Source organism: Eurytemora carolleeae, unplaced genomic scaffold (assembly GCF_000591075.1).
Source record: "Eurytemora carolleeae unplaced genomic scaffold, Eaff_2.0 scaffold719, whole genome shotgun sequence".
NCBI classification, from domain to species: Eukaryota; Metazoa; Arthropoda; class Copepoda; order Calanoida; family Temoridae; genus Eurytemora; species Eurytemora carolleeae.
The window spans coordinates 1-17,071 of record NW_019396627.1 but is presented as its reverse complement, the minus strand read 5'-3'; the positions used below and the strand labels follow the sequence as shown (position 1 = coordinate 17,071).

The 17,071-nt window shown below is 31.1% G+C and overlaps 2 protein-coding genes across 2 annotated transcripts in view; both read left to right on the top strand.

Annotated features, from left to right (window-relative positions):
• LOC111706536 (zinc finger protein 721) overlaps positions 1-7,385 on the top strand; it is a gene marked incomplete in the record, with an annotated part of 10,775 nt that extends 3,390 nt beyond the window's left edge. The window contains 5 exon segments of the mRNA XM_023479432.1: positions 292-1,718; positions 2,352-2,471; positions 3,361-3,571; positions 4,455-4,568; positions 5,294-7,385. Of these exon segments, the coding sequence (XP_023335200.1) occupies positions 292-1,718; positions 2,352-2,471; positions 3,361-3,571; positions 4,455-4,568; positions 5,294-6,796 (3,375 nt within the window).
• A 7,172-nt stretch (positions 7,386-14,557) lies between these two features.
• On the top strand, positions 14,558-17,058 carry LOC111706535 (uncharacterized; the record flags this gene model as incomplete). The annotated part of the gene is made up of 5 exons (XM_023479431.1): positions 14,558-14,615; positions 14,669-14,700; positions 15,795-15,988; positions 16,296-16,402; positions 16,536-17,058. Coding segments are annotated over exons 1-5 (878 nt in total), but the record flags the coding sequence as incomplete, so codon positions are not given.
• Between the last annotated feature and the right edge of the window lie 13 nt (positions 17,059-17,071).

Genomic DNA, 17,071 nt, shown 5'->3' with positions numbered 1-17,071 from the left:
GTCATTAGAGGTCATTAAAATTCAATTTTATTTTACTTTAGGAATTTCGATCACTAATTAGGCGTGCACCCAAAAAATTGGAAGATTTGAACCAAAAATGGAGGCAGGCCCCCCCCCCCCTATATCAAATGTGCCAACTCCACCATCCCCTTTTTAAGAAGTTTAAACTCTACCACAAAGAAAATAGTTAAGATTACTTTGTAGCATTGCTATAATGAAATTAACCATGAACTGAAAATGATTGATGAAGCACAATTTTCGATAAGAATATTTGAAAATCTTGTTTGCTAGGGTTCCGAGGATGATAATGGTGCGCAAGAACCGGTCCCCCAGCCTACTCCTACTCAACCTCTGAGCCCTAATCCATCCTTGAGCCCAGCTACTCTCCTTAAACTAAAGATTGACGAGGTTTCCAAAAATATCAGGGGAAAAATCAAAGGTTCAGGTTTCTGCCTGTTCTGTGACAAGTACATTGTATCACTGCGTAGACATATTAAACAAAAGCATCTAGAAGAAAGCAAATTGATCCAAAATATGCCGAAAAAGATAAAAATGCACACTTGCACAGTTTGTAGCAAAGCATTCAAGGAAAATGGAAATTTAAAGAAACACATGCGGATTCACACGGGAGAGAAACCCTACACTTGTACTACGTGTGAAAAGTCTTTTACAGAGTCCGGAGGATTGGTTCTACACATGAGAACGCACACTGGCGAAAAGCCCTACTCCTGTGATGTTTGTGGAAAACAATTCTCCAGGAATGGGGGACTAACTGAACACATGAGAATTCATACGGGAGAAAGACCCTACTCTTGCACTGTCTGTAAGAAAACCTTCAATCAATCAACCAATTTAACAGCGCACATGAGAGCTCATAGTGATGATCCTCCAACCTGCACCATCTGCCAGAGAACGTTTGTAAAACCGACCACTTTGACAATACACATGAGAACTCACACTGGAGAGAGACCCCATATTTGCCCTACTTGTGGTAAATCCTTCATATCTAAAACATCGTTGGGTAGACACATAAGGTTTCATTCAGCTGAGAAGAAATTCTCTTGTCATGTCTGCACCAGGGCGTTTGTTGAATCCGGTAATTTACGCAAACACATGAGGATTCATACTGGTGAGAAGCCTTACACCTGCACAACATGCAACAAATCATTTACTGAATCCAGTACTATGGTTAAACATATGAAAACGCATACCGGAGAAAAACCTTTCTCTTGTGAAATATGTGGATTATCGTTTACCAGAAACGGAGGATTGACCGAACACATGAGAATTCATACTGGAATAAAACCCTACTCCTGCCTGGTTTGTAAAAAATCTTTCAATCAATCCGCAAATTTGGTGGTTCATTCAAGAATTCACACTGGCGAAAGACCATATTCTTGTACTCAATGTGAGAAAACGTTTGTAACCACAAGTAACCTGGCAAGTCACATGAGACTACACACTGGTGAACGACCACATACCTGTTCTCTTTGTAAGAAATCCTTCAGTCAATCTTCGACTCTAACCCTGCACATGACAACCCACACAGATGAGAGACCTCATAAATGTTCTATATGTAGCAAATCCTTTAAAAGAACTACTACACTCAACAAGCACAAGAAAACTCACAAGAATTCTATTATTCCAGAATTGAAATCTGAGATTGAGCATGAACCTGAACCCGAAAACGATACTGAAAATATATCTAAAACTCAGCTGTAATACTCACGCTATTTTTGTATGAGCTCTGATAAAATCAGTTTTCAAGAAAATTCTGTAAATCATCTTTTCATGGTAATGTATTGCTGAATTTGGACAGCTTTAGTAGAAAAGTATTCAAAAGAAAGAAAAATATGTTGAAAAAATTATTAAAATGATTTTGCTCCGATTAAACATTTTAATATATAGGTAAATTTTAAAAAGTTTTTTTAAAAGTGGGAAGGCATGGTTTTCGAAGAAAAAATACACACCTGCTGTCATAAAACGTTTCTGTGTTGATATTGTAGCTATAAAACTTATATTGTACAAACAGTTTGGAATTCTTGTAGAAAAAGATGAAATTACCCAGTTTATTCTGGTTGTTCTTTGTTTAATTTTCAAAACAAAATGGTGGTTTGTCAATTAATTGTATTCATCTGAGAATTTTTTCTTGTAATAAGATATTAAAGACTTATTTTTGCAAAAACATTATTTTCTCTAAAGACTGTAGATTATAATGTTAAAAAAATATTAATTTATCAGCCTACATTCGCAAATTATTTTTTTGTTGAAAGAATATTAATTTACTTTTTCGATGGCAAAGCCTCTGCAAATCTGTGTATATATATTTAAAACTTCATTTAAACCATTTTTTCAGAGAAAAAAATGTTGAACGTAGAGAACGGTTGGAATGCATTTATTAATTTTGAGAATTGTGTTTTTAATCCCGAGAAAGAAGATTTTTCAGATTTTATTGAGATGTGGAACAACAGGTATGTATTAAAATTGGACATTTTTTTGTTTGTTTTTAGACCTTTAATGTTTTTTTATAAAATGAAATTCTCTAGATTTCACAAAACTCTGTTTTTCAAAGTTTATTTTTCTGATGAAATATATTAAACTAAAAGACATATTTAGTAATTTTTTCGTTTTGACTTTTCTTTCAATTTTGAGGAGTTCAGATAAAGAAACCATGCATACATATTAAGAATATAATATTCTTGCTGAGTCTCGATGAAATGCTTAAAACTAAATGTTTAACAAAAACCAAGCTCGAATCTAAGTGGAATAATTTTTGTTCTTCTAAATATTTCTTCAGTTGAAAATATCTGAAAAAAGATCAAATTTTGATAACAGATCTCCAGGCTTGAAAATTCGTTTACATGTACTTTTGTGTGGCATTAATCCAATACAAAAAAATCATACTATTTACAATACCTGGATTACACAACAGCGCCAAACAATGAATTTTTTCAGTACATTGTACTTTTTGCCTTGCAGCATTGGCTTCAGGCATTGTAAAATGTACAACACTTGAGTTGGTGAAATTGAATTGTGGTTGCAATTTGAATTGGTTAAATTGTGGTTGCAGCTTGGGTTTAATTATGGTTGTAGTTTGAATTGAAATATGGTTGTAGTTTGAATTGAAATATGGTTGTAGTTTGAATTGAAATATGGTTGTAGTTTGAATTGAAATATGGTTGTAGTTTGAATTGAATTATGGCTGTAGTTTGAATTGAGTTGTGAATGTAGTTTCAGTTCAATTGTGGTTGTACTTTCAGTTCAATTATGGTTGTAGTTTCAGTTGAACTTTAAGTTGAATTGTGGCTGTATTTTGATTGAATTGTGGTTGCAGCTTTTAAGTTTTTATTTATTATTTAGACTTCAAGATGCGGTAGATGCTGGCCTAGAATATTCAAATTCTCTACTGGCGTTTAATCTTCTACGAAGTTCAAATCTCTCCGCGCATGTACAGTCCCGTGTACTGTCTGCGATGCAGTTGGAGTACGACGAAGATTGTGACATCATTCATCTTGTTATTCAACTTCTGGACAAAGAATTTGTTCAGGATTCACTCACAGTTCTAGATCAGGTTTATTTAATAATTATACATCCATTTATAGTTCTTGATCGGGTATATTTATCCTTTAATTTTTAGTTCTTGATCAGGTATTCATCCTTTCATTTATAGTTCTTGATCAGGTATATTTATCCTTTCATTTATAGTTCTTGATCAGGTATATTTATCCTTTCACTTGATCAGGTATATTTATCTTTTCATTTATAATTCTTGATCAGGTATTTATCCTTTCATTTATAGTTCTTGATCAGGTATTAATCATTTAATTTATAGTTCTTGATCAGGTATATTTATCCTTTCATTTATAGTTTTTGATCAGGTATATTTTTCCTTTCATTTATAGTTCTTGATCAGGTATTAACCCTTTCATTTATAGTTCTTGATCAGGTATATTTATCCTTTCATTTATAGTTCTTGATCAGGTATTAATCCTTTAATTTATAGTTCTTGATCAGGTATATTTATCCTTTCATTTATAGTTTTTGATCAGGTATATTTATCCTTTCATTTATAGTTCTTGATCAGGTATATTTATCCTTTCATTTATAGTTCTTGATCAGGTATTAATCCTTTCATTTATAGTTCTTGATCAGGTATATTTATACTTTCATCTATAGTTCTTGATCAGGTAAATTTATCCTTTCATTTATAGTTCTTGATCAGGTATATTTATACTTTCATTTATAGTTCTTGATCAGGTAAATTTATCCTTTCATTTATAATTCTTGATAAGAGATCTTTATTTTCTCTTCTTTGCAAATTTTTGAAAAGGATAATTTTACGTTTTAGAAATTTAATCGTAGTTGTAGTCACTCTTTTTTGCCACTCTTTAATAAAATTGCTTTCAGAAACTTTAATTTATTGATTTATTATTTAATCCGTTAATTTGTTCCAGGAGGAGCTTATTCAGATCAAGATTGAGGATAATGAAGATTATATTGTTCCACTTAAAATTCATGTCAAGAATGAAAAAATAAAGAAAATAGTAGAAGCTAAGAAAGAAATTCAGGTATTCAAAATATTGTTTTACGTTTTTAAAAAAAAGTATGAAGAAGATTTTAGTGAAAAAAAAATATTTAAAAAATGAGTTACCTCCTGTTTCCTTAAAGGTCCTTGGATTTATTTTCAAGTAACACTACATCTATAAAAGGGCATGATTCACAGCGGTGCCATTAAAAGCTTTGTCTGATCTAGAACACATGATATTTCCATAATCGTCCTCTTTGATGATTGGCTTTTTTTAATGTGGGTTCTCTTTAACGCATTTTCACGTCTAAAATGATAAAATAATTATCAGAATTAAATAATTTTTCTAGCTGGGAAAACGAAGATATCTTATTATAATTGATCAGAAAAAGGTTTAAAGTTTACTGTTGTGAATTGTATTTTAATTAGTCAGTCGCATGCACATTTTTATGGCAATTTAATAAAAGAAAACGATTTTCTCAAGTTATGCGAATTTTTTAATTTTGTGCAGGGGTCGCAGGGGTGTATAAAGTGTATTTTCTTCATAAATTATTTTTTGCAAATAATTTCTTTCCTTTAGTAGATGTTTTAGTAGATGTTTATAGGAATTCTAATTCAATGGTTTTAAGGAGGACATTAATGATTTTTTGGAAAAAAAGATCCGTATCTATAGATCCGCATTGAAATGTAATGGATCCTAAGCTTCCGCATTTTTGTTCCAATCTCAAGTTCTCACGAATGGAAATGTGATTTTGTGCTTTTGTTCAGGATTCTGAAGATGAAGTGAAAAATCTTGAGTCAATTCAAGATCTTGAAGAGCTTAACCCTTCACCACCATTACCCTTTCCTTCAGCACATCTAGAACCACAAAGTACATTGACACCCCACACGCCTTCAGTGGCAAATAGTCATATGGCACCACAAAGTCATCCATCCCATGAAGCACCACTAAGTCCTTTAGTCCCACAAAGCCCCTCAGCTTCACAAAGTCCATCAGCAGCTTTCTTAAGTTCATCTCGATCTCCCAGCCCTTCCTCGTGTCTTAAACTCCAGATGAAAGAGGGTACTAAAGAAAATCAGGGAAAAGTAAAGGGTACTGGATTTTGCCTATTTTGTAATAGGTACATCATCAATTTGCGAAGACATATTAGGCAGAAACATAAAGAAGAAAATGAAATTCTTCAGAAACAACCTGTTGAAAAAAAGTTGTTCATATGTCCAGTCTGTAATAAGCAATGTAAAGAAAAGGGCAATTTAAACAAACACATGAGAACTCACACTGGAGAGAAACCATACTGCTGTGCCACATGCGGGAAATCATTTACCGAGTCTGGTAGTTTAAATGAACACATGAGAATTCACACAGGGGAAAAGCCCTTCTCTTGTCATATATGTGGGAAACTTTTCACCAAAAGTGGAAGTTTGAAATATCACATGAAAATTCATACGGGAGAACCAAGGCAACCTAAGGGACCCAGGGCAACCTGTTCTACATGTAATAAATCTTGTCTTAATCTTCAAAGTTTAAAAATTCATGAAAGAATTCATACTGGCGAGAAACCCCACTCATGTACTATTTGCGGGAACTCGTTTTCTTTCTTATCATCCTTTAACAGACACGTTCGAGGTCATTCAGATGAAAGGCTGTTCCCTTGCACTGTCTGTGAGAAATCGTTTAAAGAATCGGGTAATTTGAAGAAACACATGAGAGTGCATACTGGTGAGAAGCCGTATACCTGCACCACCTGCAACAAATCATTTACTGATTCCAGTTCGTTGACAAAACACATGAATATTCACAGTGGTTTGAAACCTTTCTCTTGTGAAGTATGTGGATTATCTTTCTCACGAAATAGTGGATTGACAGAACATTTCAGAATTCATTCAGATGAAAAACCTTATTCATGTTCAGTTTGTTCTAAATCTTTTAAACAATCTACAAACTTATCAGTTCATATGAAACTACACACTGGTGTGAGGCCGCATGCATGTACACAATGTGACAAAACATTCATAACTTCAAGTAACTTGACAAGCCACATGAGACTGCATAGTGGAGAAAAACCACATACTTGTTCTCTTTGTAAGAAATCCTTTAGTCAGTCTTCGACACTAACCCTGCACATGACAACCCACACAGATGATAGACCTTATGAGTGTTCTAAATGTAGCAAATCATTTAAAAGAACCACTACACTAAACAAGCACAAGAAAACTCACAAGACAACAGTTGTTTCAGAATTGAAATCTGAAACCGAAATTATTCAGTGAACAAATTTCTCATTGGATAATATTGAATGCTACATTAATACATTAATATCCATTGTGGCTATTTTTGACCAGGTCTCTACCCTAACTTCTACGGAATGATGGTTGATCGCTTGTTTTATAGTTTGTCTGAGTAAAGAAATTATCTCTATTTTCTAGAACAAAAAGACTGTAGACGTAATTACAAGTGACTGAGTGGTATGTCCGATTCACAGCAATATCCTTTAAACTTCTATTTGATAAAACAATGAGGAAAATATCGTCGTTTTTCTTTCTTGAAAATCTCAAATTCCCGCAATTATAAAGCTGCAAGTAGTTTATCAGAGAACGCACAACTAAACATAATCAATTTTGAGCTAAAAAATAAGAATATCTCGTCATCCTTGACAAGTTAAAGGTTTAAATGGTATCGTTGTGAATCGACCATGCCACTCTTTAAATGATAAAGAATCACTTAAAATTATGTCATTAGTTCTTTAAAGGTCAAAAGATTATATCTTAACTAACCTTTGACCTTTATAAAATGTGTTTAAACATAAATAAATTAGAAAATAAATGTGGCCTGGAAAAAAAAAGATATTATGTTAAATATTTCGCCATTATTTCAATTTTTTATTTTTATGTTTAAATTTCGCTCATTGTGTTTTTACATTGTCTTATTAAATAAATTAGATAAGTTTTTGTTACAAAATTTTCGATATTTCTTTTATTTTGAGTTATACGAGCTATTAGTTTGTTTAAACCAATTTATACGGATTTCTTGCCAACAAAAATGTGATACGGAAAAAAATACCCTCTCAAAAGTTAGCTAGTTTGATTCAAAAGTTTATGCAAGAAATTTTTTTACAATTCCGTTTTTATTTGGCAATTTTGAATTAATTGTTATTAAAAAACAAAATATGTAAAATGCTTACATTTTTGCGAATGGGGGGAAAACGCCAGATTTTTGGTGACCTAAAAGTTTATGCAACGAAGTTCAAAATGAAAATGAATTGGACAAGAAAAGCGCTTGAGACAAATCAGATAAAACGAATAGTTTTTCTTTGGAACAATGGCAGGGATGATTTTTAAAATCCTGGAAAAAAATTACTTCATCTTTTTTTCACAGATTTGTTAACAAAGATGAATTTGTTTGTTCAGATTTTTTATGTTTTTGAAGCATGTAAAGGGGATGGTGGAGTTGGCACATTTGATGTAAGGGGGGGGGGGGGGACCTGCCTTCATTTTTGGTTCAAATCTTTCAATTTTTTGGGTGCACGCCTAATTAGTGTTCGAAATTCCTAAAATTAAATAAAATTGAACTTAAATGACCTCCACAAATAGAAAATATTTCAACTATGGCTTAATGCATATCAAACGAAAGCTAAAAACCCAGGGAATAGAGTAGCAGCAACAAATCCAGTGCTTGACCTTCTAATGACCTAAATGACCTCCAAAAATGAAAATGTTTTAACGATGGCTTTATGCATATCAAACGAAAGCTAGGAATACAGTTGCAGCAAAGAATCCAGTGTTTGACGTTCTACTGACCTCCAAAAATGAAAATGTTTTAACTATGGCTTTATTCATATCAAACGAAAGCTAGAAACCCAGGGAATACAGTAGTAGCAACAAATAAAGTGTTTGGCCTTCTAATGACCTCTTACGACCTTAAATGACCTCTAAAAATGAAAATGTTTTAACTATGGCTTTTTTGCATATCAAACGAAAGCTAGGAATCCAGGGAATACAGTAGCAGCAACAAATCCAGTGTTTGATCTTCTAATGACCTAAATGACCTCCAAAAATGAAAATGTTTAAACTATGGTTTTATGCATATCAAACAAAAGATAGGAACCCAGGTAATACAGCAGTAGCAACAAATACAGTGTTTGACCTACTAATGACCTCGAATGACCTAAATGACCTCCAAAAATGAAAATGCTTTAACTATGGCTTTATAGATGGTCAAACACTGGATTCATTGCTGCTACTACATTCCCTGGGTTCCTATCTTTTGTGTGATATGCACATATATCTGCATATAAACAGTAAGAAGATAGATTGATATTATAATGGTAGAAATATGGATAGATAGATAGATACCGGGTTACCAACAAAGGATGAGACTGTAAAGACGACTTGAAACCCTTCAAAGATTTCAATTCAAAAGTAATATCTAATTAGTCGTCTGCTTAGAATATGGTCTTTAAATAGCTTATTTAATGATTTGGCAAAGGAAGAAAAAGTGAAGTCAAAGCTTAAAGAAATCCAACGTATAAAAACAGCTACAGGGTGTCCCACGAAACATGACAGTTGGTGAATAGTTTAAAATGACTTTCCATTATTTGTTCAGTTGTTTGATACCAAAGATCAATGAAAATAATATATGGGAGTCATGTTATATTAAAATTGATTTTATTATGTACTGACAACATAAATGAATGATTATATGGTTATACATAAATTTGCATGTTACTATTAAAAAAAAAAATTTTATAAAAATGCTATCTACAGTTTTATTATTAGAGAGAAAAAAATTTTCAAAAGTATAAAAAAGTTCTCCAGTAATGCGAATATGATTTCATAAAATTCCGTTTTACTATTTAAATAAAAGGATTTTATGAAAATTATATCTACTTTACACTGATTATTTAATTTCTCAAAAATATAAAAAATGGTCTCCCGGAAAATACGCCTTGTTGCTATAACGTGGCGGTTTCTATACGAAGGATTTCTATAAGGTTTGACGCCAGAGTGTTGGATACCCTCTTAGCTAGAAAAATACAAGCTTTTTATGACAACTAATATTTTAATGGTTAAATGAGAACTTAACTAACTTTATATTCTTGTTTTTATATTTAAATAAAAACGAGCATTTCAGGGGTGGGTCTGTTTTAGAATAAACATTTCCACCCAAAACACAAATATTACAGACATTTTATTAAAACTAAAAGTTAAATATTGTTTATTGTTAATCAATAAAGGAAATAAAGTAAACGTTTTATTAATGCTACGTCTTTAGGATTTATAGATATGACTTGTGACATACAGAAAAAAAACTGAAAGAGTTTCTGGTATTTACTAATGTAAATTTCAACAATTCCTTTATTTTAGATTATTTTTAAAATTTCAAATCTAAATAAAATAAAATTTGGATTTTTGAAAGATTAAACATTAAAACTTCTTCTATTAAGGGACTTCAAAAAAATTAGAATCGTTTTTCAATTGTAAAATTTTGTCGTTCAGGAACTGGATGATTATTCAAAATGCCTCACCTAATATTTTTTTTACTTAAAATACAATACTCGACATCTTCATTGATACCCCTGTGTTCTAAACTAGAGCATTGTTTAAGTCATCAAAAAAAAAACTGAGATTGATAGCTTTCTGAAATGTACTTTGAATTTCGTGTACTCAAATGTTCATGTTTTTTCTATCCAAATCTGAAAATGTTAAAACCCATAAGAGGATTTTTAAAACTTCCAAGTAAATAAAATTTAATGAATTTTATATTAGACTAGCTTGCGAACCCTGCGCTGCCAAGTTTACTTATACTCCCGCCGTTTACCCGCACTTGAACGATTTTACTTGGAAAGTGAAACTATATTTCGCTATTAAAGTCGACCCACTCAAAACCAAGCTAAGAACATTCCCATCAGTGTCCCGAGTTACACATATGAGTTTGAGGCAAATCAGACCAGGGGTTCCTGAGTTATGATTTCAAATCAGACCACGGGTTCCTGGGTTATGATTTGACAAACAAACAGAGATTACAACTTACTATATATAAAGATTACACATTTTTTAGAATATTTTGATTTTGGTGAGAGGAATCATACAATTTTTATATGAAAATATGAAAATGGGGGTAAATCTTAAGCAAAGTAATATTTTCATTAATGACCTCTTGAAAATGATTTCTGAAAATATTTATCCCTGGAAGTTGAAAGAATCCACTTAACTTTCAACATGTTAAATAAAACGATAGAAAAAGAAAACATAGTTTACTTAAACAAATATTTGTAGTTCTATACAGGGATTCCCAAAAACCATTAACTAAAATCTAAATATATTTAAAAGACACTATTTTGAACAAATGTATTGAAGCATGTTCTAAAAAGCATCTTTATGTACTCCCTTAGAAGAGGACATTTAATATTTGAAAGAGAAAATCCTTTTCAGCCTTGACAGGCTTGATAGCCTACAATATAGTTCATTTTAATTTTATTTTAGAAATCCCCGTAATTTGTTTCAAATTCTGTGTCCTCTTCTTTAAGGACACGCAGTGCATTGCTGCCCATATTAAACACCACGAGAAAGCAAATAGTTTTATAGATTTTCTGGAAGCTGAGCTGTGGAGTTCAACTTCAACTTCAACATCATTAAAGCACAATTGATAACTGAGTAATTTCAACTTTCATTTTTCAGAAACCTTGTTATACATTTACCTAATACTTTTTGAATTTTAGCTGATAATATCTGAATTTTAGCTAAAACCATCTAAATTTTAGCTAAGACAATCTAAATTTCAGCTAACACTATCTGAATTTTAGTTAATTCTATCTAAATTTAAGCTTATACTTTCTATATTTTAGCTAACACTATCTAAATTTTAGCTAATACTATCTGCATTTTTGCTAATTCTTCCTCTTTTGGTCGTTTTTACTACAGTCATAACCTGAAAACTCCGAAATAGGAAGACGACTTTATGGCAATATGAAAATATATTTGATGTTGTTACAAAGCAAATTTACTCCACATTTCTTAAATCAGAAATCAAGTAAAATGGGTCTGTTTACACTAAACAATTTCTGTTTCCCGTGCTCATTGGACTATCTAAAGTCATAATATGAGTTTAAAAGTCGTCTTCCTATTCCAGAGTTTTCTGGTTATCACTGTATATAATTTCTAAAATAGTCAGGGTTGGGAGGGACAAAATGTGGTGCTCTTTTTCCAGTTTAATTCTTGAAATATAGTATTAACTACTAGGACTGTACACACATTTTTGTGTGACTCTCCATTTACAGAGGGGCATGTCGGATTCACAATGGTACAGTTCAAGCATAAAAAATTATATTATATAATATAAATCATCTCCTCTTTGTATATACAGATTTCTGATTCAGAAACAAAGGAGTAAATTATCAGAATTAAAAATTTTCAATAAAGAGATCTTTCACATTCTTGATGAGAGCGCGGTTTAAAGGATACCATTGTAGCTCAGTCATCCTTCTCTTTAAATGGAATGGTAACTTGAAATTTCAACAACAGTCCCTTCAAGCTGAATCCATTTTTTAAAATCCAATTTTACAGTATCCAGAAGCTACCTCCATCTCTATAATTTAATTCCAGGGAGAAGGACGTCCCCAGAATTTTCCAGGAGAGAGGGGGCTCCATCCTCCCCACCCCTCCTGGAGTGAGGGGGCTCCGACCTCCCCACCCCTCCTGGCCCACAGCAACCTCTGTCCACTCTATTTGTTTAAATTGTCCTCTATTAAATTAACAAAAACAAAAAAATAAGTTTATGCTATTCTTAATTTTAGAGTTGAATATTTGTTTTCTGGGAGGAAATTTACTTTAATTAGGACCATTGACTAAACTAAACTAAAATTGGTAAAACGTTGGAAAGTCAAGTTTCCATGTATTAAACAAATTTACAAAATACATTTAAATTTTACTGGAACAGTTTTATACATTAAGGAGTTTTTTTTGTCTTTAAAACAGAAATATTTACAAACTATTTGATTTTTAAACTTAATAATCAACAAACTGCAAAAATCAATTAATTTTATGTAAGAAATTATTTTGTTGTAGAATTTATCCAAATGATCATGAGAAATAAAAATATCTGAAAAGAAAATACCAATTTCTGGGTTATTTTGTAATTGAGCCTAAACCGGAATAATTTTTTTATAGCCATTAAGAAGTATTTTTATGATAATCCCTAATTAGTTATTATAAATCAATTACCAAAACAAGTAAAACAAATTAAAAATTGAGTCCAACTTACGTTAATTCAAATATAGAAAAGCAACATTTAAAAAAATGTTTCTACAAGTTAAGATTTAACAAGATATCAAGTTGAGGGGCAAAAATATAGAATTTGACCAGACCTTTCAGTTCTATAGTGTAAAATCAAGAACTGAGTCTAAAACTAACTTCGAACCATTTTATCCTAGGTAATTATCAGAAGATTGAGGATGAAACTGGATCCAAACCTGAGGAAGTATCCTCATGAAATAATAAACTTCATCAAGGAATTATCATCTTGATTTAAAATGAAATTCAGAAAGTATTTCTAAAACATAGATGCTTCAAAAATATTTAAAAACCTGCTACAAAAAACATTACAAACAAATTGAAAACAATCTAAAAGGCTTTTGAAACTTGTAATGAAAAAAGTTTTTAGTTATTTAAAAATGTTAAGGTTTTCGTGGAAATTTCTGAAGTTTAAAAAACCTGAATGTTTTATATAACAGATTAAAGAAGAAATAACAAAAGATGAGAAATTATAGGTAGCACTGACAATTATATGTGTTGGTATAACTTTACAGCAAGGTTATAATGTTGCTTCAAAATATGCCAGTACACCAATGACAATTGGAATACAAGAGGTTCCATTAGATGGTATGTAGAATGGGTTAAAATTTATTTATTTAACTTATTTCTGCAAAATATAGAGAGACTTTTAAAAATTTAGGAAATATTTGAGATTCATTCAAGAACCTAATTGGTTTGAGATTGTCTTCTATTTTGTATAACCAAAGGAATTGAGTCTTTGCAACAAACTCTGATTTTCTAATCGTTATATCTTTTCAACCCAATGTCGCAGAACTTAAATATTTCAAACTATGAATTATGCTGGATAATATAAATTAAGTTTGAAATATCACAGGTTTACACCATCAAATTTTAAAGATATTGGGACTAGTAAATCTGTGTTTGTGGCAAAGACTCAATTCCTTTGCCCTGTCTTGTTTAAGTAACAATTTACTAATTCAAAATTTTCTCAAAAAGTTGTAGGAAAATTACAAAATCAGTTCACATGGATTGCATTTAAAGGGACCTTTCACTTATTTGGGTAATTTCGTGGTAAACTAATATTAGCTATTCATTAGTATAAGTATTACTTTTCAAAAATATCTATGACCGGAAAAAAAAAACGATTTATCGTTTAGAATTCCAGAGGGAATGTATGATACCCTTTGCAAAGACACTATTCAAAAGTTTTTTCCGTAAAAACAGTTCAATAAAAACTAAAATTATCATAAAATGACATCATGGGTCAACGATTATAAAATAAAATATAGAGAATTTTGATTTTAGAATTAGCAAGAAATTAACGTTTTTCGTGTTCAAACATGAGTAAAAAATAAACCGGTTCCTAGATTCCAACTCTTCAATAAATCACAGGGACTTCTGGGGAATTAGAGAAAATGTAACAAACTGCCAAATGTTAGAAGTAAGTTATATTTTAAAAATAGTCAATTTAAAAATGATTTTGAAAAAAAATTAAAGATATCTACAGCTAACCATTAGATACTACAATTATATTTAATATTTGAAAAAAATTTTAAATCCAATGACTATGCCAAAAAGTTTCAAATAGTGTCTATACCTTTGCGCTGGAATTCGGAATGATAAATCGGCTTTTTCTCTGTTCATAGATATCTTTGAAAAGTAAGAATAATACCAATATGAATAGCTAATAGGCTATTTAGTTTACCATCAAATTACCCAAGTAAGGTAACAGTCCCTTTAAAAATTTTATGTATAGCTGCAGTGCCAGATCTACAACTCTCAGTCTGTAAAAGGCTTATGATACAAACTTGGTCCAAAGGTATAAAATGATAAATATCTTTTGTTAAATGCTTGCACATGTCTTTTTTTCAGAAACTAGTTTACAGTGTTTTAACACAGTTCAGGTAATTCATCAAGTCTTTCCAGCAACATCAAATTATTTTAAATTGCTTTTATTTGCTCCTTAGACATTTTTTTAACACATTGCCTTCAACAATACAAATTATCATATTTCAATTTATTAAAACTTTGGATTTTAAAATTAGCAAGAAATTAAGGCTTTTGTGTTTAAACATGATTTAACATATTAACACGTTTATACAATACAAAGACAACTTTTTACCAAACGATGCATCAAATGTTTAAAATAAGTTAGATTTTAAAAATAGACAATTCAAAATAATTGAAAAAAAAATTAAATATATATTGTAACGGAGTTCAAAGTGCATATTTTTAACAAAGAATTTCAGATTATGTTTGGAATCAATTATTTCTGTATATGGGAACTCTGCTGGGTGTTTACATAAACTAAAACTCCTTTTTTGTAAAATTCACAAACGAATGTAACAGATTCTTTAAGAATTTCAATAAACATTTTTCAACCCCCACCATGTATCATTTAGTTAGACCTAAGGTTTAACAATATACAATTAACTAGCAAATACTACGATTTATTTTAATATTTGAACATTTTTTTTATTCCATGACTATGACAAAAATGCAAAGGTGTCATACCTTTGTGAAGATTTCTGAATGATAAATTGGCTTTTTCTCAGGCCACAGAGTTGTATTTGAAAAATAAGACTAATACCAATGGATAGCTCATAGACTATTTAATTTACCCTCAAATTACCCAAATAAGATAACGGTTCCTTAGAAATGAAAAAAAAGATTAGATAAGTCAAGATCGTCTGACAAGTAATTATCATTATTTATTTTGCAATTATCATGGTACAGTTCTAGAAAGCTTAGATTATAGAATGCTGAAGTTAGATCCTCCCTAAACCCAGATTACCTTTGAATGAACCAAACTTTGAACCCTGATCTCAATCCTTGTTTCAAAGAGGACAGATTACATCCCTTGGTACAATAGATAAAACATATGATATATATGATTGAATATCATGAAGGGCCTGATAAATATTTGTCATTAAAAATGAAAAAAATGAGAAAAAAGAGAATATAAATAATTCTAATGAAAAAGACCTATTTTATTTAGAACATCTTATGTCCTCAGTACAATGCAACTTGGAACAATTCGTTAACTGAAACATCTATAGATGAGTTTCTATCTCAAACTGGAAATTTCTACAAAATAACTGATCTTATTGAAACTCTTGACGGTATGAAAAGGAACAGCTCAATTTGGAATTCCCAGATTTTAAATTCCTCTGGACCTTCCACAACATTCAGGTATTGAAATATGTTATTTGAATATTAATATTTGAATATTTTCTTCCTCCTTTATTTCCCCTCCGATCTTTCCCTTGCCTAAATTGATTTTCTTGGGACTTTGCATAAATAAATTAAAAATAAATGCACAGTGATAAATGGTATAAATGCAAATAATGACCAAGCAATGCTTATTTTTGAGCAAATATTAGATAAATTTATTTGGCCTAATCTTACCTAAATCATTTTGAAAAGTGAAACCAAAATTTTAAGGAAATAAAGGGTTCTCTAAAAGAATACATTGCATGTTTTAATTTTTCATGAATAGGAAAAATTTGGTTCCATACGTTGAAAACTATGGGTTACTGTGCTTTTCTTGGAAGCATAAAATCTCTGAATTCTCTAGACTTCGAATTATTCCCACCAAGAATTCAGGTTCCAATATTATTACTTTATTTAGTGCGCTCACTTTGTCAAAATTTAGCTAAAAAAGAAAAAGACTTTTTATTAAATTTTTTATGGATGCCTGTAATTACAGCAGTCAAATTTTGATGTATGATCTTTACAGATAATGTGTTTATGCTGATACATAAGAAGGGACAAATAAGATTAAACTCCAAAACTGATTTGACAGAAATTCCATATATTCCATACATTATGGATACACAGCTGGACATTGAGGCAAACAGATTTCTTTCTACATCTAACATGGAATGTGAGGATGGACTTGAAACTTATGATTTGTGTTCTGAAATGACAATGTGGAAGAGATTGGAAAATAATTGTATTCCACCATTTTGGATGCAACTACAGAATATTTCAAACTGCATAATGCATGCAGCATTCAATATTTTCCAAACTAGCCCTGAAGAATGTTTAATACCATGTTCTCAGATTAAAGTAAATATCAAGCAAAATCCTGTGGACTGGCTTTACATCTTGGTAAATCCTAAGCTCCCCATCAACACTGTCATCCCTGGATACTATTTGACCATTCCTTCCTATATTCTCTATTCTGAAATGCAGGAAAGTTACACTGCCATTTCTTTTATTGCTGAATTTGGAGGTTGGGCCGGATTGTTCCTAGGAGTGTCAGTTATTGGG